At 40.9% G+C, this 27877-nt stretch overlaps 1 protein-coding gene across 1 annotated transcript; it reads left to right on the plus strand.

Moving 5' to 3' along the window:
- The first annotated feature begins 1280 nt into the window (after positions 1-1280).
- On the plus strand, positions 1281-27796 carry LOC109857089 (hemicentin-1). The gene is made up of 7 exons (XM_020433055.1): positions 1281-2356; positions 20498-21947; positions 22391-23619; positions 24160-24328; positions 24441-24619; positions 24742-25017; positions 25306-27796. The coding sequence occupies exons 1-7, from the start codon at positions 2281-2283 to the stop codon at positions 25458-25460; spliced, it is 3534 nt and encodes a 1177-aa protein (XP_020288644.1). The 5' UTR covers positions 1281-2280; the 3' UTR covers positions 25461-27796.
- The last annotated feature ends 81 nt before the right edge of the window (positions 27797-27877 follow it).

A 27877-nucleotide genomic window follows, 5' to 3' on the forward strand; every position in this document is an offset into this window, starting at 1 on the left:
AGAGAGAGAACGTTGCATTAAGTAATTAAAATAATTAAACTTATTCAGACCCAGCGCAGCCATATGGGTGCCGATTAACAGACTAAAATTGGAGAATTATGTAAATTTTAAATTACCTTCTGTCAAAATTAGTTCATCTGAATACAGACGTTATTGCTGCTAGCATGTTACGTACATGTTTCATTCATTCGCATCACTTTCCGCGATGCTTATTCGCGACGATATTTTTAATTGAAAGTATGTTTATTCTAAAAGTTTTGTTATATCAAGCGTTTTATTGAATCTGGCAATTCAGCCTATTAATGTTACACGTTTGCTTGCACTTCAATGAAGGATCGAACAGATCGATTATAGTAAAATTCAATTATATCGGCACGCTATCGTCTTTTTTCCATTTCTCCTGCAACGTTGTGCAGATTCTATCCTGTAGAGTAATATCAAATCAAATCTAAAAATGTGCAAACAATAATACATTTTAATCTTTCGTTTTAAATTCCGATTGAGAATATCCTTGTCCTATTTTTGTAACTCAATTGTATAATTCTAGAATTGCTCTGTATTTTTATTTTCTGGGAATTGTTCTTGATGGAACGTAACCGATGATAAAGACCTTATAAAAATGTACCACTTTCGTTAAATTTCAGCATTGTTTCAACAGAGCAAACGTAATGCATCCTCTCAGATAACTAGAATGCACTATTACCAGCGAGTTGAAACAGTTTCTAATGTCGTCCAAGTAGTTCATTTACGGTATATATGTCTCAAGAGAGGGCCATACATGCAACCATATTTCGAGGTTGTCGTCTGCTATTATTTGAAGCTATTTTATATAATAATGAGAGAATAATGGCGCGGAACAGTAAATAATAATAACAAGAAAAAAAACAAAGCAAAACTTTTGCAGTGATGCGACTAAACAGTTCTTTTAAAGTTGCATCTGTTGTTCACCTCTTATTTATTCCTTCGTTATCCCTCTTTACTCTTCTCTCTACTTTCTACTTTTCTCCCACCGCATGTAAGAGCGTAAGAGCACCTTTGGGCAATCTTGTCGAAACTCCCGAGAGTTCCCCGGGCAAATTGAGAAACCCTGTGGTAAGCGAGTTCTCTCACGGACGAGTCTCGCGCGTTAGCGCCTCCTTGCACCTGCAGGCGTGCATCCGGCTCTGGCCGGTTACCACCACCGCCTCCACCGTCGACGTTGCACTCCGCCACCGCGGCCGGTTGTAGTACGCCGTGGCACACTATGCGTGGCGGCTCGAGTGCTTTGTAGAGGGGTGAGAATCGTTTGGTGGGGGGCAACGAAGGCGCGATGAGATCACAGGCTCAGTTGCCGTGCGACTGTCGAGAGGCGCGCTTTTAGTATCGACGGATGCACGCGATATAGTTTCTTGTTAGTTTCGGTTTCGCGCCAAGCGTTTTCTGCTCCATCTGGAATTTCTACCTTTTTTCGAAACTTGTAACAAAAACTCAGCAGGCATTTTCCGTTGCATTGTCCTCGTCACCGTATGGTGCCTATCGGCCATCAGCGAGATAAAATTCTTTGTTAGAACGGAGCAGTCACTAGCAGAAAACGAAGCGAAGAAGAGTCTCGATTGAAATCTCCAACCGCAGGAAGCTATTAATACGTCAGGTGCACGCGGTTCACGCACACGTACATATACGTGCACACATCCACCGCCCCGTGCGGGAATGGAGTCTCATCCCCGTGCGCGCAGTTGAGCGATGATCGCGCGTGAATCGACCGCGAGAAGCGCGTCGTTTTTTCCACCTTATGCATCGCTCGATGCAAGCGTCACCGCTGGCGTAAGATACTCGCCGGTCGTGAATATTACCTTGGAAACGTCGGACAGTTGCGTGCGGTAGCGATTAACGGTAGCCGAGGAGAACGGAGAAAAAACAAATTCGAAACGACATTTCGATGCAACCGAGTGTGATGAAGAATGGTGCAGCGTGCGCGCATTTCGTGCTCGCCATCGTCGATGCGAGTACATTTCCGCAGTGAACATCGTTCGGATGTGCGTGCGTGTAGTGCTTTCGGCCTTTGAGAAGGCCGAATTAGTGAATGTATATCCACCTAGATTTATAAGGTGATATATCTCTGATTGACGGTGTATTATATATTTTATTTGATTATCGCCCATCCCGACCTTGCCTGCTGAAAGTTTTGGAGTTAGAGGACGAGAGAGCGCGGAGTGAGAAACACGTGTGAAATTACTATCCTCGGGTGAAGTTACTCCCTCTAAACTCCACTTCTCTCTCTCTCTCTCTCTTCCTGTAACCATGGATAGAAAGCCGAGGACCAGGATCAGCCGCCGCACGCAGATCGCGATAATGAACCTATTGCTGCTCTGCACCGGTGAGTACATCTGGTCCGTTAGCGAGTCTCCTAACGAACACGCCGCACACGACTGTGATTAAAAACTAATTCCGTCGAAACACCGGATGAGAGTTAATTAATGAACGATTCAGATACGAGGATTGGTCGGCATACCGCTCCCTGTATAAATATCGGATAAATTGATAATTCTGCGGCGCGATGCAACACTCGCGGGATGAGAGGAGGAGTAAGAACGCGAAACCGGTATTTCGCCGTATAAATTGCGTGGGCTGTGAATCGCGGTACACTGCAGTACATCGAGGCAATGTGAAAAGAGCGGTACAATGCTCCCTCGATGTTGCACCTTTGACGTCTCTTCGCGAATATTCTTAAAGCAAATTATTCGCTTTCTAAATAAATTGTAATTGTATTTAAGTTTTCGAGTTATTTTTCAAATAGATATGTTGAACGAAACTTTAACGAAGAAAACATAAGATAAGATAAGCTAATAGCGGAGGGCTTGTGAGTCCCTTTTGTCACCTAGATCTATAAGATCCTCTGTGACTCAACGAGGAAAACATACTGGTGACAAAAATTTTTGAACATTTTGAAGATAATGACTTTTTAAATGATACAAAATGCCGAGAGGTTCCCGTTGTGTATAAAACGTTGTGTTAACTTACAATTTGCGAAGGCGATTTCAAGACGATTGATCGCATACATAGTCATATAATACAAAAGAATAGACTAGATATAAAAAGCAACGGTTACAAAGTGGAGCGAAACTATATATATCTCTACCTCTACTTACTAATTTCTAAGGTGGTTAAAGAAATCCGAAGGTATGTTATAACCAGATCAGCTGTAGATCGATTAGAAAAAGTGCAGCGCGAAAACAAAAATATCGCCAAGAACACGAAAGCTTTCTTTGTCATGTTTTTTATCTTCCCTACATATAGACGCTAATATTATAAAATCGACATTTCAGAGATGTGATGAGAAACTTTCAAAGACATTTTTTTCGTTGTACTCTCTATTCTAACCGAATTAAAGAACAAAGAAAGACTTTCGCGCGCATTCACTGCTACAGAGTTTAAATAATCAAGATCTAGCTTCACAAAAAAAGTAGTATGGCACAAAATGTTTGTAATAATTAAAAAGGCACTCGGCAAAACACGATTATTTTATCAAGAATGATATTAATAACAATTACATCTTGTAACGCAAATTTAAGTTTTTAATTAACATGAAACGAGTATATGTTATTAAAGTACAAAGTATATTTTACGGAGTTGTTGAATGATGTTAGAATTCTATTCAGTCTGCTTTTTCTCTCCGTTTCTTTTCATTTTTTTCTTTTATATCATTATCTACGTTGTTCATTTTTTTAATGAATACAATATCTTTTTTCTATCATCCGTTTTCTAATGTTTATTATCTTTTTTATTTATGTATTTTTCTTAGTTTTATTTGATTTATGTATTTTTCTTAGTTTTCCAATAAGATTTTTGAACAGCTTTTGTCAGCTCATCTGAATAAAGTTATTATTAATATAACTTCTTGAAAATGTAAATAAAAATTTGTGCATTAAATGTTTTGGTAATATAAAGTGTATTTTAACGACAGCTTCATCGATATTATATTTTGATGTAAAATCACATGTCGATGTTGCACATCAGTCTACTTAACTCTCGACTATCTTCCTTTGGGACGTGTAAGCTGCTCTTCCTCAGCAGAGGAAGTTTCACTTTATTCATATTCAAATATAAATTACGATACATAGTCTACCGTAAAATACATCTCGAATAATTATCCATTAAAGTGTAAAAAACAAAGAAGAAAGAGTTTTAGTCAATTAAAGTTTTTGGACTTAAACTTTCGAACACATAAATCCCGTTTCAAGAACTACCGTAGTAACTACCACATGCGAAGGGACAGAAAGTTCATTGGCGGATATAATTCTCGTGGGTGCCAGAAATGCAGATGCGTCGCCGTGCACCGGCATAAGATGAGTGCATCAACGTAGAGGATCGGCCCTTTGTGGTTCGTCTGCGCAATATGTGTCGAACCATATAGCAGCAACCTAGAAAGGCGACGCGTTTCCGCGTTAATCGTTTCGACTCTCACTTTGGTGAGCGGCAGCTGATCGCACAGAGAGAACGACGGGAGAGAGATTTTCATACGTACAAGATTACACATCATATGCCACGCGCAATTTTTCTCACATAAACCGCAGCGTTTTTGCGGACGTCGATAAATAAATTGCCGCTGGCTAAGAAATTCCAATTTGGATTTGCGTCAAAGTACGGTAATATTTTCAAAAGTTCAAACTGGAATCCGCTTTTGCTACGTTTGTGGCAAACGATCATATATAGACCTTTAATCGAGAGAGGGAGAGGGGTACATAATTAGGTGAGAACGTTGCATCAGTGCGCGATGCAGTTACGGCCGATTACGCGGTGCGCGTAGCCAGCACAGAAGATCGAGGGTGGTGGTTCTATATATCTCCCTCTCTCTCTGATCAACTCGAGGGTTTGCAGCATCGGAAAATCGCATCGGCCCCGCCACGTTAACGATGCCGCGTTTTCTAATCGTCGTTCCCCACGAACGACCGCTTCCCACGGAAGATCCGCGATTCGAACCAAATGTTATCGCTCCGCGGAATTATCGGAAAGTAATTAACCGCTAATCGGCCGGTAGCTGGGATTGGGGATCGCGATGTTCCTTCTTAACAACGGTGATACATTTAATTGCGGGAAAAGCGTTGCGTTTCGAGTACGCTTACCTGCCCGTCTCATCTGAGATACGATAGATTTAATCGCGGCGGTCACGCAGACTAGTTTGTACAGCAAATAGTCTTCAGAATAAATTGGTATTCGAGATATCCTAAAATTAACATCAGTATCCCCTCACCAAGCGAATCTCTTATTGCGCGCGCATCACAAGTTGTTAATTAAAAACAAGATCTATAAGAGTATTTACTTAAAAGATGGTTAAGAAGATCATCTGATATTTACGGACGACAATCATTTATTTAAAGTAACACGGCACGCGGGCAATCGATCGACGTCCTTGCGGCAACTCTAATAAATTTCCTACTCTTATTGCCGCTGTTTTTCCCCGCCCAAGCTTCTAAGCTGTCTGTCCACTCGATAAATTTCGACGACGCTTCCTGTCTCTCGCGCGCGCGCTTTAAAGAAATACAAGCTGCAACGCAGGTGCGAAAGCGCCGTTACCTCCTCTCCGTTCTTGCATTACGAAAAGAAGATTACGAGCTGTGTGGTGTTAATGGCACACAGGAGGGTGCCGACCGTACCTCTTTTTCTTTCGCGCGAAACATAAGCGATTAATGGTTTTTGTAAACGACCTCTTATTTCTTGTCGTCGCAGTGGTAACCTTGAGTTATGCGCCGCGCGTTGCTCGGATCAAAAATTATTTACTTCTCACTCCCGGACGATTACACCAAACATTGTTTTTATTGCTTTATCTATCTTCATTTCCACCCCTTGGAGTGGATGCAAAGCGCTTGCGCTTTGATAAAACTTGATTTGATAAACGGAGGAAACTTTTTAAGATATAAATTTTAGAAAATGATGAAAAAAGCGTGATATTCAATTATATATCCACTTGAAATTTCTCCAAATACATTTTTTCATGTGATGATATTCTACGGTTATTTGTGTAACTTCTTTCTCTCCTTTTTGTACACGAGGACAAAGGGGAACGTGATTTTGCAATCAGAATTAAGACTGATAACTGGTGCTTGTTAGCGATTGAGAAATATCACGGCAAAGACATGACCGCTATTTGTCACGTACGGTTCCGGCATTATTTGTGACGGAGTTTCGGTCGGGTATTCCGTCGGGTTACATATTACTGCAATTTTGACGCGTATCCACGGTTTCTCACCGATTCCGCCGCGGGTCAAATATTTTTCCTACATCACGTTTGCGCCGATATGGCCGGCTCGGGACGTTCTGCTTCTTGAAAAAGAGAAACGGTCGAGGAATTAATTCTTTATATTACCAGACGGACGGAAAGAAGGGTAAGAAAACGGAATGGAAGTCGGGCGAGAGCGCATTTGTCGGAGGTAAACGCGCACGCACGTAGGGAACATTATTTTGTCCGCCGCGTTGATGTGAAATAAAAAATAGCTGACCCATTTTCAAATCGTTTCGCACATCGCGCGCGTACTTCGATAGTTGGTCGATCTGACAGGAGAGAGAGGAAGGGAAGGAAAGAACAATCGTACTTCGCAGACGATCAGTTTTTCCAACTTTCACCGTATGTTCGTATTCGTACAAGAAGATATTGTAAAGATCGAATGTACAATATCGAGAGTAAGCTATTTCCACATCTGCGTTACTTCTCGCGAAAAGAAGTGGATTTTGTTGTAGAGTGCTCTTCTTCTCTTCGGAAACTCTGCATTTTTTTCGCGAAGCGTGAATATCGGTTTGGAAAATTTTTGAATATTACTCATCGTCATTAATTTCATATTTTTAGCGGGAAATCGAACAGAAATATATAATTGTTTTTGTTAAAATAATCTGATGCACACACAATAAATAAAAAGCTTATAATTGCAAAATGTAGTCTAATTAATTATCCATGAAACTCTTTTAATAAAAAAAGTATTTTCGAACAAAATCTTATTTGAAAAAAGTTATCGATGTACGTCACCGAAATAATTGATAGTCATGTGTGTGAATGACAAAAAAATTCATATAAAAAAAAAAAAAATACTGTAACAGCATCATAGGAGTACAGTATCACGTTCTTTGTTTTATAATTATCATTTGACTGATATACGACCTATTTCTTCGTATCTCTCGATAGCTATCCTCTGGATAAATTTCTCTGAGAATCAATAAGGAAAACCAATTTTGGGAGATATCTTCTAGATAAAGTTATCGAAAACTTATCTAGAAGTGAAAAAATAGGTTGATAGTCTCAAAATGAGATTGATAGACTATCAATGATGAAATGAGTGTACTTGCATATAAATAATATGTGTATAAGATTATATATGATATGTGTTAAAGATAAAAGAGAGAGAAAAGAAGATGGAGCACTATAAAGTTGGTATGGCTGTTTCGTCAAACATATTCGCATTTTCGCATGCGTTATGATTGCGATTTTCATCGTCATATTGCGCGGACGTACGAGAGCCAATATCGCGCGGCCGCACTCGGTAGAAATGCCTACGGCGATGATATTCGACGCGAATGAAATAAGGTTCGGCTGCTGGCCGTACACGGCGACGTATTGTTATTGCCGCGCCGCAGACATAAACGCAGTTTGCTTTGTTGTGTCGTACCCCCACGAGCTGGGCGTGGATATGCACAGGGTGTCGTAACAGCGCAGCAACATATGTTAATAGCAGCTGATTCGGAAAACTACCAATTAAATTATATCGAAATATTAGTTCTCGAGTTGCAAAACCTAAACTTTTTGAAAAAACACTTTTTTTATCATTTGTATTATGAACAAGTAAAATGAAATTTAATTTCGTAAATTTAATTTCATTCTACCAGATAAATATTTTGTGAAATTTGTTCAATATTTAATCATTAGCTGGTCTCGAATAAAATAAATGTGCGCGCTCATTCTTTTTGCATCACCAAATCAATTGATAATGAGACAACGTTAGAAATTAAAACATCTGTATAAAATCGATTTCGTCAAGTATGTTAGCTCAAACTAGAGTGAAATTCATAGAACTCTTTATACGTGAACAAAAGCTACGCAACATATTTTACGGTTCTTTTAGATTGCACGATATTTTCAACGGTTAAGAATCGCTTCCTCTATGCGCGGTATAACGTGTACCATATGTAATATAACGTCGTTTTTAATTTCATTCCGCGCTATTATATCATTTCATATCGTATAACATCACAATATTAACATCATAGCTTTGTTTTAATATTTCAAGAACTTTATATTTCTGTAATTGTTTTATATCTCTGTTCAAGCTTGAAATAAACAACAATCTCTAGATTAATTGCATTTATTTATATTACGAATATCGTGTGTAACATGTTGCAGATGCGCAGAAAATAATCCCGCTGTTAAAGAACGCGTATGGTGTTATCACAATATCATAACATACACAATATAGTAACACTGAAGATCAAATTGAACACTTTTGTTTACTTTGTTAATGAAAACAGATGATTCTTATAGATTGTAATGAGCTAACTTCACATCTGATCTTAGCAGTCAATCTATAAGAAATAGCTTCATTTTAACAGGGAAAATTTCGTGTTTTCTCTAGTGTCATAACACACATAACATTTAGATTAAGAGTAATTCTGTTAAAGTGGCTGTTTGATGCCGTGGAGGTGAAACCCTTTGCGTTCGTTACTTCAGGAAGGAAGTGAGATGGTGCACGAACGGGCGAGAGAACATATTTGTTAATACCGCAGAGGCCAACACCTCTGAAGAACCGTGCATTATGCCGGGAAGCCCGGAATCGGCACTAGTCACGTAAAGTTTCCCGCGCTCTCGTCGTTGCGGCCCGAACACAAGTAGCAATGTAAACCCGGTGTTATAAACTGAGTTTTCTAAATAACTAAAATCCATTAGCGGCACACGCTTCCTGGGCGAGAGAAATGGAATGAATATGTGCGAGGAAACGCTTACAACGCCAAGAGCAACAAAGGAAGGAGTATTATCGAAGCGAAAAGTTTACCTTACAAAACGACAATCGTACGAGGAAATTTTCTATATATTTTCCACACGAGGAAACACCTAAAGGCGCGGTCACATTGCGGCAGGATAACAAGCGAGCCGCGCGAGATACAACGCGCGAATAACAGAAGCGCGAGAATTTCGATATTCTTTCTCTTTTATTCAGTTCCCGATTTTATATCTCGCTGTTCTGTGCGAATATGCTTGCGTTTTAAATAAAAACATACGATAAGAAAAACTTTTAAGTGCGACCGTTCTGTGATTAATTTATAAATTTTGTGTTTCCATTAACTTCCAACGTTCAAAAGAATAGATGCAAATTATTGCGCTTTTTAAGCTTTTAATTAACGCGCACAGCTTGAATTGATGATGTTTTATATATATATATAAGACTTTTTTATACAAAATTGCTTGTATTTCTAATCATAATTTGGAAAACACTGCGGTAACGTCAACAGACGTAATTATTTTAGCCAATAGCGTCGAAAACGAAATCAATGAATTCCGTGTCTTTAAGTATTTACTATGCGGAATGCTGACGTTGATTCGTTTCGCGGCATAGCATTAGAAGCTGATCGGCACGTTTCGCGTTTAATACTACAGGATATTGCGATATACATCCTGTATTGCATAGCGCGTTATTATTCGAGATGACAATTACTGGGACGGTTGTGTATTTATTTATTTAATTTATTGTTTTGCTGCGAAATGCATATGGGATAATCGTATATTGCTGTAAAATATCACAGTATATTTTACGAGCGAATTATACATTAATATTTTTTTTTTTATCAAAGAGTATCATGTTTCTGGTAAACAAATGAATAAAATATCGTATATTGAATTATCAAATGAAATATAAACAAGCTTTCCCGTTGAAATATGCACAAGAAAAGTGCAGGAAAGAAACCTGACATAAAATCCAATTACTCCACTGTTCTAGTTCTTTTTTATGCTTCTATGAGGAAAAAATTAAAAACTTACTTTACGTCAAACTTTAATTTCTATCGACTCATAATATTCTGACCAAGGGGAAGCGAAAATTCCGTGAAAAAAATGGAAGTTTTATAGAGCACAAGTAACTATATCGTATAGTCTATGTATGGATATATATATATACCACATACGATCTAGCAGCTCGCGAGATTAACCCTAATCGGCAACGATCCCCGAGTATCGGCCGCGGTTAGTTCGATACCGTGGCGAACTAATTTATAGACGACCACATAAACCGCCAAAATGTAAGGATTCAGGAACGGGCGACGAATAGTATTAATCTGGAGCGGATCGCGACGTAGCGATACGCATACATACATTGTATGTGGCCGCCAACATTAATCCGTCGCGTGCCGCATGCGAGGGCGACGTCTCGGATAAAAAAGTATATATCGCGTGCATTCATTAGCGGTTATATTAATGCGAAAAAATTGCCGTGCCCGCCCGGGCAATCGCTTATCGCCCCGTGCGTACGTAAAACGAGCTTAAGTCCGCGTAATCGCCAATCGAGATCGCCACGACTTTCCTCGCTTCGCGATTACGCTCGTTGTTGTCAGACTCGCTACGATTTATCGCTGGTGTATCAGATCCGACAAAACTATCGCGCGTTAATGAGGTTTACAGAGTGCACCGTGTTACATAAGAGACGTTCCACAAGTTCCAATTGCAACTTTAATAAATCTTGGATTGTTTCCCGAGCAAAATAACGAAGCCAATAAGTCGTTACTTCAGAATAAAATATTTTGCAACATTCGTCACAGTTTCATTTCAGGATATCTTGAAAATCGATGCCAAGTGTAGCGTAATAGGTTAGACTAATATTTAAGAGACAAATTGCTTTTGCATTTGTGTCAGAAAGACATCGTTTGAAAACTATAATCGCTGCTGTTAATTTGTATTATTGCATATTACTGTTGGGAATTATTATCTAATTACTAGGCATTACGGGATTAGCGTACATATTTTTGGTTAGTGGTTTACACGCCAGTCGCCTTTCCGACCAAATATCCGATAATGATTTAATGCAATTAATGCAACGAGCAAACTGTGCATTAACACGATTATCATTTATGACAGATTCGCCGGTGATAATTTTCTAGACGTGCGTGAGCAGCGCGCAGGCGAAGGTCGCGCCACAATCGTGTAATTCTTCATTGTGATCTCGTGGCCAACGATAATTTGTTTTCCCAAAGATCGCGTTATCGTTTTATAACGCGCGTATTTTCTGTCGCTCGTCCAAACGCGTTCCGATATATCTGACGCATTCCGATATTACTAATATTCGGAAAATATTCGAAATTGTCTCCTTTCCGATCGTTCGTTGTGTTTGCGCTTCTCGTAGCATCGCATCGTCGAGCAGACCGCTTCCAGGCGAGAATAATATTCCTAGCGGAAAATTCATCGTACCTAGCATGCTCTCGATGGTAGCTTCCATCGGTGCGAGAAATGACTGTGAGAATTTCGAGTAACTTCGCCGCACTGCGAGAGAGCGAGCGTCCGAAATTTCGGAGCGGATATGCTTCCTGTCCGAGAGAAATTCTGTTATAAATACACGTATATGCGCTACAGTACATTGTACAAAGTAATCATTCATACTATGACGTATGTGTTTTCGTAACACGATCGTGTCATGAAAGCTAACCTTTGATTTGCAGTACGCTTTTATGTATACAAATTTATATATGCTTTGTACGCTTCTCATTTCTGCACAATTTTCCTAATGAAACCTCATAATACTAACAATAACAATATAATAGTCTTTATTAGTCACACCAAAACCTAATAGCAACAATATTGCAAAACTATTTCAAAGCCTGTATATACCCGTATACACGCGTGTACAATTCTTGGTAATGTAGAAAATGAATTTAAAACACGGAAAGTCCATTTCTTCTGGCAGTATTTTATTTCTCTCCCGTCTCACCCGCCCCGTAATGCACGTTCAGGTGTAAAATCGTAAAGTGATGAAACATCTCTTCTCACTTTAGAAGAAACACGTATGTATGTATGTAGATTACGTCGATTGCACGACGAGCGGGAGAGACGTGACAGTCGCGCCGACATCTGGCGAGGAGAGCGCCTTTGTCTCGTCGCGAGTTGTAGTAACGGGAGAACTGGAACGACGGCGGCGAGTTACGTCGAGGACGTACTTCTCCTCTTCTTGCTTCACGACTCTCATCTCGCCATCGTCTTCCGTCTCGATCTTTTGTCCGCCGAACCGTAAATCTGTCCGGCAAGCAGCGCCGGCCGTACATCATCACCACGCTCGACGCGCTCCCTTATTAACGTTAGCGCGATGCACTTTGCAGCCGCGAGTGCGTCTTCATATTTCGCCGAGGGTGTGTTCGAGGGTGCGTTTCTTTCTTCCCGCTTCATTCGCGCTTAATTGGCCCGCGGGCTCGCCGCGCACGAAACGCCCTGATGCAATGCGACCGACGGCAACGTGCTCATTTCCCGCGGCTTTCGTGCAACCTCCGATGAAAAACAGCGCCGCGCAGTTCGCCTCTTCTGTCTATTTCTCCCGTGATTTAGTGCTAAAATTCAACTGGCAGAGCTGCGTTGGAAGCTGATGCTGTTTCACGGACTCCAGATGGCAACGCCATTCAAAGAGTAGATTTAGATGGGGTTTGAATAAAATTCTATACCTATTCAATTCGCACGACTATTTGGGTTTCAAATTCAAACCGCGAGAAAATTATTTTCTTTCCGATTTCTTTATTTTTATTTCTTATATTTGCCATATTGTTTCAAACGCGTGAGATTAATCGTTATTTATTGTGTTAAGCAGTAAATAATTCTTATTGGATTTTCTCCAAGTCTTTTCTTCATGAGATTTTCTCCAGCCAATCGGCTGATGCAGCAACTCCCAACGCAGGAAACGTTTCAGCGGCAGTCGCCACAATTTTAACCGTGCAACACTAAATCACGGTAGCGTTGCGTTCGAAACACGACACCACGTGGCATTCCTTCGACAACGTGTTGAATTTCTCTTCGTACGCAGACGAATTTTCAACGTAAAACACTTTTCGTCGGCAACTAAAATGCATTCTGCATCGATCGCAAGTGGATTAAATAAAAAAAAAAGAAAAAGAAAAAAGAAAAACTGAAATCTTATAGACAATTTTATATTTTTTAAAATGGTAGAATATAACTTTATTTTTTTTATTTCGATTGATTGGACAATTTCAAAAATTGCAAAATTGATGGCATTAATGTATGAAGAAAGATTAATGTCAGACGCAAGAAAGCAAAAAGCATGCAATTTGTACTGTAATTTTCTACTCTAAGGAACAGTAATGTAAACTGGCTTAGAAAAATATGAAGCATAACACGAGCTTCTCGTATTTGTGTGTATTTCAAGTTAAATACGAAAGATATTAAAGTCTTCTTCTTCCTTTTATCCGACTCGTAGATAACGTTCATAAGATCGCTGGAGGTCACGTAAACGTCCGTTATTCCAAGTTCTATCTGAACGTTCTTGTAGATCGCTCCCTTTATCGCCTGCCACAAGATAATGATTTCTACAACTTTTTCGTGGTCCGTCCGAGCAACACGTCGCCGAAATTGCTTTCACATCGAAATTGCTCTGACCAGAGGTTATACTACGACACGCGATCGATGCTCGACAACCGCTTACGCCAATTGGTTAATCCTGTGCCCCCTTAATATTGCACAAAGTGTCGCCCGGAATATTGAGCCCTTGCTTTAAAATGGCGCAACGTATCTTGGAAATTCATACTCCGCTGGCGCCGACGCTAGCGAGATGTTCATGTTACATAGACTGGTATATATAAGTCACCTGAACTTTGTCTGACCTGACTTCAAAGTAACACACACGCGCGCGCGCGCGCGTTATATATTGCCCTTTCAAATCAATTTCAGATTAATTTGAAAATTAAAAGTTTGATTTTATTTTTATGAATTTTACAGAATCAAATGGAGATTTCGCTCTGACCAAACATGAAAGTGTACTTTGTATAAAAAGTATAATTTGAATAATGTTTGTTCGTTTCGTCTCCTAATTATATTCGTCGGGGGAATTTATATTTTATCTAGTATAATTCTTTCCTGTCTTTATCATCATTTTCTCTCTCGAAACGAAAGCAATTTCCTTACAGAGAACCAACACGGAGTATCCGAAAAAAGTTATTACGTACACGGCACATTGTATGTCGCCATATCTTGCATTATGCAGTATTAACAGTTTCGTAATTGGCGCGCCGGAGAGTGAAGATATGCATGTGTCGTGTGTATGTATACGATCGAACACCTACGAGAGATCAGTACGATTGTTACCTGCATGACTAAGCTAGTATTTACGCAAGTCCGTATTGCGCGTAACCTCGTTATGCCATACTATACAAGGTGCTTCAGACGCAAACTCTTGCATTTTTAATTGTAAATTTTCGATATAGAAGTCCGAAATAAAATAAAAAGTACTCGATTAAAACGATACGAGCCTTTCACGTAAAAGTACTGTTAATTTTCTTATCTGACCGTTGAGCACCCTACGTAAAACAATACAATCGCTGCGCTTACACTCGGTCATTACGTCATTGTAAATGTGCAAAGTTTCCGAGATGAAGAACGACGTTGCGGTGTTCACTTTCGGAGCAACAGTAAAGCCGTCGATGGGTCGCGCGAATTATTCGTTATGCGTTACGTCTTGTCTTAATTACTCGAATGATATACGCGGCGGGCTTTGTTCATTTGTGCCGGCGTACACAGCCATAAATATCGATTACCGGGATATAGCCTTGCGTCCATCGGACCATTAATTTGTCGAAAGTTTGTTATTCGCCGTCCCGTCGAGTGTCACGCGCCGCGCGCAAATTGTTTGCAATACTCCTCGAATTCCGTGTCGCGCAGAATCTACGCCACGGTTATGCGAAATGACGCATCGCAGCGACTGCTGTAACAACTGAACTAATAGAATGACTCGTTATGATTGTATGACTTCTACGTCCAGTAGTACAAAGCGATAAAATCGAAGCGCGTTTTTTCACGCGAGCTAAGGAACAAGAACAAATTAATGTACTTATCTACTTATGATCTACTTCTGTTATTATTAGATACGAATATTATTATTAGATAGATACTATTTTATACCCGTTACTATTTGAACAGTTAATGTTAGACTCTTTTGTCTGCGCAATAACTGATTGTGGTAATATTAAGACAGTGCGCTCGCGTTTGCATAGCCGTTGCAAACGCGCAACTCTTGTACATGCACGTGCGCACGGACTGTTTATATTCTTAGTATGGATAGAAGTGTATACGCAAAAGGTTAGGTAATGTTCACAGAATATACTCATAGGAACATGGCTGTTCATATTTTCGGTGAGAGCATGGCGTTATGCGACTCGTAAGCGTTGCGTAGTTGAACGTTCATTATGAGAGAAAGTTTTAGCAAAGAAAACGCGCGAGGAGATTCGCCTTAGTTCAATCGACAAAAACGCGGAAAACCACGGAGTAGAGCACTATAAAGGGATGATAACGAGAAAGATGATTTTGGAGAGACGGAACGAGGAAAGGATAAAGACGCGAAAGGGATGGCTGCACGACAATAAGATATGTTATATAGGGGTTGGCGCCGGGATTCCATCCCCTAGTTTCTCGCGGCACGCATAATCGCGGTATAAGTAGAACGTCACTGAATATACAGGGGGACGAAGCCGCCTGTTTAAACTTTCGCAAGCGAGTGTAAATTAAGAAGAAAATAATTGCTATCAAAAGAGAAATTTAATAGGAATGGCGAGTTTTAATAGGAATTGCCGGACCGAAAATTTGCGCGAAATTTTACGATTTTGAATTATCGTTTTTAATAGACAACAGATAATGGAATACCGTTGCCCAGTTAATATTGAATGCATTTTGGCACGGTATATTTCAATGAGAGATTTTAATCGCCAAGGTATTTAATATTGCTGGCATAAGTGATGGATGTATTTATCGAATTTCTGTTAAGAGAACAACGTTGAAAAAGAATCGATAACCATGATATCATCGACACGTGATGAGCTAGTGACACCTCTCCGCACGTTTCTGCTCTACTTGTTGGATTGTACAATAAAGATTAATGCGTCATTTTTATAACGACCGTATATTATGTACACATATATCTTGTCGCGAAAGAATCGTGCACACGCAACGCGTGACGCACGCAAAGAGCTAAGCATACTTTCAGCGAAACTTGGTTAGAAACGGATTTAAGCAAAAGTAAGAGTCTCTTTGAGGAAAATGTAGAACAGAGCGGAATAACCTAGCGAAGAAAGTTGATTTTAGCAGACAACATAATTCACTCGTTCGCGGAGCAACGTAACGGTTTAAAGTCGCTCCGAAAGCGTCTTACGACAAATTTGTAGCAACACTCTTGCAATCGACGAGACGCTTCGAGGGAAACTGGGAAGCATACAACAGTCATAAAGGCATAATTTCTCGGAAAGCTTGGCAAAGCATCGATATGGAAAAAGATGAAAAACCAATTTTACCGTCTGGACTTGCCAAGCGAAAAAGTTCCGTTTTTTCACAAACGCGATCCATTAGACAATTTTATATCAGCACGAAACGGTTTTGATGTATTTCAAATCATACGAATTTTTCCACGGAACTACGGTAAATCCAATAAATGATTAAATTTTTGCGAAACTTTCTTTCTTGATCTTTCACATTTCATCCAACTTCTTTTATTTTTCTTCCTTCGCTTTCATAACTTTCTAAAACCCAGAACAGAAAAATTGTCGATACTGTGTCGAAAAAAAAGGAAACTTAATTTAACGTTGGTTGAGTAGTCAGTGCTACAATAATAATCCATTACCTGCTAATAATATAAATATAAATAGAATTATGTGTGAACTGGCAAAAAATTGACGTAGTTAATTTTTTAATTCTATTTGTGTAGAACTTTTTCTTTCTTCTCTATCAGAATAAAAAAATTTTACGTACTTTTCATATTCGTAATGTTATATATAATCCAATATATGACTATCAGTGACAAAATCCGAAGTTTACTCTTTTCCACATATTTCTTTTCCATAAGACACAAAAAGAATCATAGCTCCAACTACTTCGATGATATTCGTCCGCTGCGAATTTCACGAAATCCCCTTTCGATCCACATCCAAAGATCGCAAGCTGCCGGAACTTATTCACGCGTAAGAATGTAATATCGTAATGGCGCGTTCTCGGGAAGGCCACGAATCAGGATTCGCGGTGAGGTAAACGTCAGCGGGGATAAAAAGAGGAAGGAAAAGAGGAAATTCCGTGGAAACGGAGCGAGCGAAGATTGCCGGAGGAAAATAATAGGACAATGCACATCGCGATGAACGGATATATACGAGCGAATTCGCCGATCGAGCACGGACGAGCGAATAGATAGGTGGACGGATAGATGAACGAACGAACGAACGAACAATCAAACCGGTCGTAGACGAATAAATCGAAAAGGAGCAAGATAAACGTCGCCTCGCGAATTCGAGTGCGAGCGGGAATGCGCTAACATTTCCAAACAAAATGGCGTGCCGCGGAAGAGGACGATTCTCAATAGCGTTGACGAGCCGCGCGACCGCTTTTACCGTTACGCGACCCAATGAGAACAGATACGCTCGCCGCGAGAAACGTGGCCGCTTGTGCCATTCGATGCCACCAATAACACGATTCAGTGTGAATGATCGTAAGTTCAACATAAAGATCCGTAAGGATCCTTCAAATGTTTACGTATTCCATTTGCGAAAGAATTTGCAAGAAAGCTATGTTTGAATTGTTAAAAATTTAAATATTCATAAAATATCTCTTATTTAATATCTCGCGCTCGATTACTTTTACAGAAATTTCCTTGGCTTACATCCAGTTCTCGTTACTACGTTATTCTGAAAATTCATATTTTAAAGTCCCCGTCTCTTTTTAATATTGTCAGCAGTGGATATACTATATTGCATTTATTCGAGGCGAGCCTGAAAATTCTAGCTTGAATGGCTAAGGTTGTACGTGGCAGAGCTGGATAAGTCCGACTGACAGAGATACAAACGGAACCAACTGGTTTATAGGAGGGTACCTATTTGAATACGAAACCGTGACGTATGCCGTACCGTATGTCATGAGGTTCATTGTTGAACATTACGAGTTTGTGTGCGAACACTCGAACAGCCAACATTCGCTTCGCACTGAAACTCCGGCGTACGTTCTTTTTTCATTATATTATAATCGTGACTATGATTTAGAACAAGCATTCAGTTAACTTCGGTTGGCGTTAACCAACGTCAGAGGAGTCAACCATAAATATCGCGACATTTGCGGTCACGACGTTGCGGAACTATTAGTTTTCAACGTCACTGCGCTGTGTGATATTCGATTTTCGCGATGATTTGTGTCGACATTCGATGTTGTGTTACGATAGTGAAACGCCATGATGCTGTGTCATGTGAAAATCGATCTTCATAATGATAAAACTCGAAATAACATGTTATATATATAATTATACTAGACCTTGACGATATTAATATATGTATTAACTCTTTTTCACTATTGTTATCAAAAACAATATGTCCGCTAATTAGAATAATTATTAATGAAATATCATATTATTGAAATAATTATATATTTTATATTATTTTTTATATATCAATATATTAGTTTTCGTGCAATTATAGAGTAAATGTTTTAATTATAAAATTGAACTTTATGTACCTTTAATTTTGCGTTAAAAAATTATCAAAATCTCGTGCCATTTGCATCCGCTGAACGTATTTCCATCGTTTGTTACGCACAACAACGTTGCAGAGATTTTTATATTGTTTTGCAATAATAATCAAATTTTATTTTATTAATATTTACGCAAACACATTATACATGTAGAAAACATAATAATTACAAAATAATTTTTATTGACGTTTATAAATTCTTTTGTTACACTAAATGGAATTTTAATTTCAAATTTACCTTTGCGCCTTTGCGTATTTGTGTAGTAATTAGTTGTCAGTTTTTCCGTATAACCTCTATTACATATGTTTGTTATACATATTCTATGTGTGCGTATACTATGGACGTTAAAAAATATAATATATATTCGAGTTTGAAGATTTCGAAACAATATATTAATTCTGCGTATGATTTCCGCGTTTTAGTGTCATTTTTCATATCGACGTTTTGTGGACATTTCAGTTCACTTCATCTGAATTCAAGGTATCAAAAATTTTTACAAAACATCGCAAAAACATCAAATATCACATATTAATTCTCTACGTATTCTTGTATATTTTTATTCATTTTCTATTCTTTTAAATAATAATTTATATTTTGTAATATTTTGTAATATTTTTTGTTTTTAATATTTTTTGATTTAAATTATAAATAGCATAATCAAACCAACTCTTTATTACAGGTATTTGCGCGGGTAACATATATTGGTTATTCATATGCAACAAATTCGTACGTAATAGAATTTTTATGAAATGCATTTTCCTGAACGGAATTTCAAAAATACATAGTGCAAATGTGCACAATGTTCGTTATCGAAGTATACACATTACAATAGTATCCGTCTATAAATGCCGGCACGTACAGGCATGAAAACTGGATGCGTGCCATTGTAATGAACAAATTAATACGAGCGATTTGTTTGAGTTATATAGAATTTTTTTCTTTTTATTACTTTTTTCTTCTAAATTATTCTTTATGACTGTCATGTTGTCGTACTTTAATTAGATAGTTTACGACGAAAACACGAGCAAAGAGAGTAAACCAATTTCTCTGCAGTACGCCCGACATCTCGGATATTCTCTAACGGTATAGCTCTGTCGTAAAGACAGAGGAATTCACGCAGCAACGAGCTGCTCCAGTAGCTGGCGACGAACCGTTTTCGTGTGTTCATTATTTCGTAAATGCGACACGGCGCAAACGTCCGACGCCTTTCGCGTAGCTTAAATGCCGACGTATTATCCCCTACTTTGCTTTAATCATGCCCGGAACGCACGGTTCGTCGACAATCGGCATTGTCAACGCTGCGAAACGGTACGCAGCTTGGCGTTAATTGTGCAGAAGGCGGACCCGCCTGAATCGGTGAACCTAAAACTAGGTTGACTCCCGACAGGTAATTTGTATCGCATTATCGCGTCTCGCGACGCACTGCGCGCCGTGAATTTATTCTAGCTTAATGGAAAACGCGTGTACGAGCAAAAGTATAGCAAGAAATGGTCGATCGATTCTTACCTTATCGAGCGTTCCTCTCGCGCGATCAATTTCTTTATCGGGTCACCGGGTTACTGTCGCGCCGCCGATCGATCATCCGTTGGCGTTGTCACTGTAATCATATAAATATAATATTAGTGAGAAAAATATATTAAAATATATTAAAAAGAAAGAAAAAAACAAAAAATGCGCGATAAGCGCTGCTTAGAATGCAAATAGAAATTCCGAATTTTTTTCTTTTCTTTCTTTTTTTGATAGAATGTTCAGTCGCATAGATCTGTAACCAATGTGGGTTTCTACTTTCAGCACCTATCAGAGCTCGCGTAGAAGAGACGCAGATGGACACGCACGAAGGTTCGACGGTTTTATTGCAGTGCCGATTTTCACCGCCAAGGGAAAACGTCACGTGTTTCTGGTTAACTCATACTAACAACAATCTCGACAACGCGGCGATCGAAAATCGATCATTATCGCCAAACTACAAAGTGTACATGAATCTGGAAGAAGGCCGTTACGATTTGCAGATCTTGAACGTGTCGTATGAGCGCGACAACGGCAAATACGAGTGTAAGCTGAAGGCCAGCAGCACCGGCACCGATTTTCACAGGAAGTACATCACTTTGACGGTGCTGAGAGCGCCCGGTCCGCCTACGATATCGCCGACCTCCGCACCGGCCACGGAGGGTCAGAGGCTTGAATTGCAGTGCAACACCTACGGCGGCAGTCCCGAGCCGGAAGTGAGGTGGTATCGCGGTAACAACAGTATACCTCTGCACACCGGCAGAACACTGATAGTGGAACCCACGCGCGAAGACGATCAAGCGGTCTTTCGATGTGTCGTAAGAAATCGTGCGATGCGCGAGGGCGAAACTTTAAACGCGTCGGTCACGCTGAACGTAAACTACTTCCCGCGCGTGAGTGTCGGCCCGGAGAATCCGCTCAAGGTCGAGGTGAATGGCACCGCAAGCCTCGAGTGCTACGTGGATTCAAAACCGAAGGTGGCCATGGTTCGCTGGCTGCGAGATGGCAGCTTCGTTGCCACGCACTTTCAGCACGTGATACCCAAAGTGACGCTGCAGGATGCTGGCAAGTATACCTGTCAGGCAGACAACGGACTCGGGAAGAAAGGTGAAGCCTCTTCGACCCTAGATGTGCTTTATCCGCCCACGGTATCGATCGAAGGTGACGCTATTAGAATAGCCGACATGGAGGACAGCGTGACCGTGCACTGCAATGTGTCCGCCAATCCGAAGCCGGCGGTGACTGAATGGCTGCGAGAGAATCGACCGGAGTTCAGACAAACAGGCTCGATCTTGCGATTGACTCGGGTCACAGCGGACCACGCTGGTAACTACACGTGTCGCGCGGTTAACACGATTCATCCCACCGATGGAGAACGCAGGAATCACTCGGCCTTCGCTAGCGTGACTATCCGAGTGAGACACAAGCCCGGACCGGCCAGGGTGACTCCCGATTCACCCGTCGCTGTTGAGGGCTCGCGAGTGATTTTGACATGCACGGCCAACCCAGCTGGTTATCCCGAACCGCTTTACCAGTGGAAGAAGGAGGGTAGCCCAAGTCCGATGTCACCGTCAGGTCCGAAGTACGAGATCGACTCGGTGCACCTCGGAAGTGAGGGTACTTACAAATGTTACGCGATGAACGAGATCGGCGTCGGTGATTCCGCATCTGTCAATCTCACTGTTCATCAACCGCCGAAGATTCTGACTAAATTACAACCCCATGTTACGAGAAAGTAAGTAGCACCTACTTTACACGAACGTAACATCCTACTATTGATTTTGCTTTAATACATAGTAGTCATTCGTTTTTTGTGTATGTTAAAAAAATTGAACATTATTTTTTTTAATTTGAATTTGATATTTTTGCAGATATATTCGTTGCATTTGCTTCGTTTTTTATGTTATTTGGTGAAAAATAATGTTTGAATTTGTGAGCGCAATTCGCTTTTTGCAAGCTCGTGATGTATCTTTTCCGTCCAGTTGGTCCTTTAATTTTCGAGTTCCTTCTAACGTCGTTGACGTAATTGTGGAAGTCTGCTGCAGACCTTTACGTCCGCTTTCTTCTACACATTTCTTCCGTGAGCTATGCGTCGCTCGCGGCGAACAAAATAGCTTTGCAGGTAGAACAAGATATATCTTCTGTTCTAATAATGTAACGTCTTCTTGCTTATCGCAGAGTCGGCGAGTCGTCGTTCCAAGTATCCTGCGTAGCGCAGGGCAAACCGCGGCCTAGCGTGCGCTGGTTGAAAGACGATCAAGAATTAACGGCCGACGAGAGGCTCTACAAAGTAATTACGACGGCGTCGGAGGGCCACGGTAGCGTAATAACCGTAAATTCCACGCTGAGCTTTTTGGGTCACGCTCGTCCGCAGACCGAGGAGATCGTGGCGGCCGATCGCGGCAGGTACACCTGCGTTTTCGTCAACGATGTGAAGAAGGTTGAGTCCACGATGATGCTCAAGGTGGAACACGGGCCCATAGTACTTCATCAGCATAACAAGGTGGCCTATAATCTTCGCGAGATAGCCGAAGTGGCTTGCAAAGTCCAAGCGTGGCCAAAACCCGAGTTTCAGTGGATTTTCGATAATAACGCAGCGACTCTTCAGGGTTCATCGAGCGACGCTCACTATGAAATAACTACCACGAGCGATAATTACGACGTGTATACGTCCATTCTCAAAATCACAAATATCCGAGAATCAGATTACGGCGATTACACTTGTCGCGCTGCCAACGTTCAAGGTAGCATTGCGTCTAAAATCAAACTGCAACCAAAAGGAGCGCCGGAAAAGCCAAAGAATATCACTGCTATGGAAATCGGGCCTACATACGTCGCTCTTCTGTGGCATTTGGGTTTTGACGGTGGTCTGCCTATCACCAAATATTTTGTTTCGTACAGAAGAGTAGCCGGTGGCGATGAGATAGTCGCGCCGGATTGCGCACCTCCTCGCGGACCAGCCGGTCAATGGCTCGAACTCGATTGTCGCCGATCGAATCCGTGCAACGTGACCGGTCTAGAACAACATCAGACTTATACGTTCAAGGTGAAGGTTTATAATACCAAGAATCATTCTGACTACTCTGATGAAATTAGCGCTACTACGGCGGTCGCGAAGATACCCACGCCACTGAGAGTGAGCTTCGATCCGGAAAGTGGTACGCTTGCTATTAATGTAGGTGCCACGTGCTTGGCATTGGTGGCGTCTATCGAGAAGTTTGACGGAGGCTCGGATACTTCGTGGCGAATTGTCGACGAGTGGCCTCTTGAAGTTCTCGGAAGTGCGCCTACTCAAAGGGAAGGAATATTGGACGATCCCGAAGCGGCCGACTCGGAACCTCATCTCAGAGTTAGACTATGCCTCAAAGCTGATCGCCAGAAGTGCGGCGAGTACGCGGAAGCCGAAAGTAAGTTTGTTTGTACAGAATACAATAATTACGAATAATGGTTTACTGACTTTGAGTCAATCTCGAATAAAATTATATTACATTATTATGTACATTTATACATGTACACACATACGTTGCCAACGGAATGAAACATTTCATAGTTTACAATAAATATTAAAAATGTTCTTAATAGTGAAAGTAATAATTAGTAGTAATAATAGTATAATAATTAGTAGGTATAGAATAATTAGTAGTAAACTAATTATCACAGCTCTGTGATACTAATCAGTTTTCAAATATGAGTTTTTGTTAAAAGCTATTTCTCTCGCAGCTTATCAATAACGTAAACTTAGCTAACTCTATTAAGGTTATATAGATTTTTCTGTCAATTTATATCTCTTATTAGTAGCCAATTAATTTCTTATATAATCTGCAAAACTTTTCAAACATTGAAGAGACTTCTCCTAGAATCTAAAATAATACTACCCCACTATTATTTTTAAAATTTATTTTATGTAAGTGTTATTTTGAAACAATTTTTATTCTTTTTTTGCGCAGTTGGACCATCTTATATCGCACAAGCCGGAGCTCTCGCAACGCCAACTTTAATCGCACTGATAGTAAGCGGAGCAGTGTTTCTCCTATTCGCAGCCTTGTTGCTGTTGTTCTGCCGATGCCGACGAAAACACGCGACGAAGGCGAAGGATTACGAAATGGACTCAAACGCGTAAGTTTTCATCTCACGATGTTATTGCGCGCTATGAATGAGAAATGTTAGATGTTTTACGTGACTTGAATAAAGAGGTCTCATTAGAATGATGTTTTTTTTTATTTTACAGTGTTCGTCCGAGTCTCGTAGCTGGAAACGGCCAACAAACGCAAGCACCACCACCATATTATGCCGAGAATAAAGCTCTAGAACACAGTTTGGATCATGCTCTGGCTCTGGAAGACTCAAAAACTCCGGCTTATTCGCAGTCGGGATACGGTTATCATCAACCTAATCACAATATCAACGGTAAATATTAGAAATTATAAAAAAAAACTTCCTCTTCAACTCTTACACATTTTTTGATTTTATCTACAAAGTTCTTATTAAAACAAACCATATATGATATGCAACTTTTTGATTTTTCACAGGCGTGAATATGGGTTACATGGATAATAGTTATTCAAACTCGAACAACGGAGGCTCTGTGAATTCACAGGATTCGATATGGCAGATGAAATCCGCTGCGGCAAACGGCGTTAACCAGCCGTACGATCTCGCTGGGTACGGTACTACGGAATCCGATTACCCCACGCACCCTCATTATCTTCCGCAACGAGAGGATTACAGAGAAAGCCATAATCTGAGCCGGCAACAGTTCTGCTCAGAGCCCTTCGCCACCGTCGTCAAGTCTCAGAAACACGTTGGTCAGTATTAGGCTTACGATCGTTTTACGTGACTCCCTCGGCCAAGACCCAGCTTCTAATGACAGTTCCTATATTACCGGTGTGCGTGTCGAGCTACAGCGTTATAGATTATATCGTACGTTACATCGATCTTACGCGGTACGACAACGCGCTGCTTTGCAATATATGCCTTCTCTACTTGAGAAGGCTTGTTCCGACCTGTCCCTTACCGCCCGTCATCTCATACCGCCGGCTTCCGCAATCTCGCGATTCCGCTTTCATATTAATTGTCCACTCTATTTTCGACAGATTCGCCTTATGACGTGTCGGGATTACCGTACCAGGAGAATTACGACGAGGATACGAAGCCGCCGCAACAGGTCAGTCTCTCGTATGACGAGAGCTTGGAGTCCGGCTACTCCACGCCGAACAGGCGTCGGATAATTCGCGAGATAATCGTTTGAGATCTGCCTACCGGCTCACGAGCCGGAAACACGCGCACCACCTGGCTATAGCAGCAGGCCCCTTGTCATACGGTGACACAGCATCACCCGCATCACTATCATCATCATCATCATCGACATCGTCACCGTATGGATATTGTCCTCGAGAATCCCTCGGTGTCGCCATCGGCAAGAACGTCCGCCGCGCCGACTGCGACGGCAACCTCGCAATTGGGTCTTCCGATGCGTCCGCTGCAACATTTTTCGCACCGCGCGGTTTACGACGTAGGTTTACAACGTAGTCCGCCGACATTACCCGCGGAGGAATATTACACGAGGGGTTGCCACGGCCTGGTGTCGTACGGCGATCTGGATGGCGCGCCCGCATCAGTGACAGTCCGACGAGTTGATAAATCTGGACTGTTGGAGATCGCAGAAACGGATCCCGTCATGTGTCCGCGTCCTTGCGTACTTACGGGTGCGGAAGATGTCGGCGTACGTCCCGTGTCCTTACGAGTCGATCGTTCGGGGCTTTTAGAGGCAGTTCCCGAAGCCGTCGATCAGCTGGAAGAGCATTGCAACGACGGCAATGCGACGTCAATGCTCGACGAAGAAGCGGCTGTGTCGCGAGAAGAAACGTTAAGATTAAGCGCTGACGTGAATTCTCATGTGTTCGATGGATGCTGCCTACTAGAACGGCCGTCGTCCTTGGAAGGACAAGCTTGTCCGGACGAAGCCGACGGGAAGAACTGTTCTACAGATGCCAAGGTGCTAGACGGAAATTTGCGAGCTCAGTTCGACGTTTCTAATGCCACGGAGAGGCTACCGCATTTGCCATTCTCACCTGGCCCTTCTTTGCGTTGTCCTCAAAACGATTCCTCAAGACTGTCACCACTGATAACTCGTTGCGCGGACGCGGACTCGGCCAGGCGAACTCTGGAAGTAACCGCGAAGTATAGTCCTGCTAATTCCACTTCCAGGAAACTCACCAACTCGTCGCATAGTCCGATTATACGAGGACGATCACAGGTGGGATGTTCAAAGGACAGCCTCAATCCAGCGTTAATCGACTCGGACGATCTGGTGGTCGGCGCGAGTAAAACTCTTCGTGAATCGCTACTCGCGGAAGGAAGTACGGAACAAGAAGAGAACGTTCCACCGGGAGAGGAGCGAGCCGAGGCGGAAGGATGCGAGCATACTACTACAGAAAGTCTCGAAGAGGACAAGGTATCGTTCAAAGGGTCCAACAAACTTCTCGACAACGATAATGTCCAGACGCTCAAAGTGATTATTCTGTCGGAACAATTGTGAGAGTGACCGTACCGTGTTACATGATTACGGACAGTAATATCATCGATACGCGCGTGTGTGTCAGTCAACGGTTATCAACAACGATATCGGTCTCCCGAGGGATTTTACCAACTGTCGACAACAAGAAGAACGATGTATCCTGTGCGACAAATTACTCTTCGTCCGTGTCCGTTAATTTATTCATTTTTGCTAATATGATTATAATTTTGAATATTTCAAAAAAATTGTCACACATTTTATCATGCAAGTCTTGATATTCAGATAGATCTGTGTCGAAGTTTAAGCCGCTTTAAGACTGAATGAATATTGACGTTTTATAGAATCCGGCAATCTTATTGACATATAATATCGATCTTGAAAAAATTAACTGCCAGTTCGGACTGAAACGCGTTACTGTTGTATAATTAATTAATTAATCTCGATGCTGTCCGCGACAAAATTTTCCTATATATTTATAACATACACATATTTTGTTGAAAACTTTTTATATTGGCTATTATAATGTCTATTGTTATTTTATTATTTCATTTTGTGCATTAATTTTCTTTCGAGTGCATTTACAACAAACATTTACTCTTCATGAGACTGTGTCCATAAAAACTTTTTCCAAGTTACCGTGATAAAATACTTTAGGATATTTTAATTTCCGGCGACTCGCGTAAAAAACAAGATGTCGTATTATATATAAGCGGGAAGATATTTCAAAGATTCAAGACAAGAGAAGGTCTGACTATTATCGGTGATTACTCGACACACGGCGTTCGATGCGCATTTTATACTTTTATATACACTTGTGAGTGACGCTGTCTCTTCGAGTGACAAACGATCATGATTTTTCACGTGTGTGTCGAATCGAAGATGTTATATCGTATTGTATATGTAAATATGTCGACCGAGACGATTCACGCCGGGTTTTTGTAAGTACGTACTAAAGTGTAACGTTTATAAGTAAGAAATGTATTCTTTTGCTGTGAGAATACATGATTGATTGAGATACGGCCATCATGAACAGTGTTCAAAACAAATTCACGATAAAAAAAAACAAAACAAAAAAAATCAAAACACTGATTATGACGGCCATCGGGCTGAAAAATAGTACGACGATAGGTTCAATGTCATCTCGTGAC

This window comes from Pseudomyrmex gracilis, unplaced genomic scaffold (assembly GCF_002006095.1).
Source record: "Pseudomyrmex gracilis isolate BER0280 unplaced genomic scaffold, ASM200609v1 scaffold_4, whole genome shotgun sequence".
In the NCBI taxonomy this organism is placed as follows: domain Eukaryota; kingdom Metazoa; phylum Arthropoda; class Insecta; order Hymenoptera; family Formicidae; genus Pseudomyrmex; species Pseudomyrmex gracilis.

What these genes read in the sequence shown, in the direction of transcription:
- LOC109857089 (XM_020433055.1), top strand. Translation starts at nt 2,281, where the DNA reads ATGGATAGAAAGCCGAGGACCAGGATCAGCCGCCGCACGCAGATCGCG. An exon ending in CGAGTACGCGGAAGCCGAAA is followed by an intron (nt 23,620 to 24,159) that starts GTAAGTTTGTTT and finishes TTTTTTGCGCAG; the next exon opens with TTGGACCATCTTATATCGCA. An exon ending in CAAGTCTCAGAAACACGTTG is followed by an intron (nt 25,018 to 25,305) that starts GTCAGTATTAGG and finishes TATTTTCGACAG; the next exon opens with ATTCGCCTTATGACGTGTCG.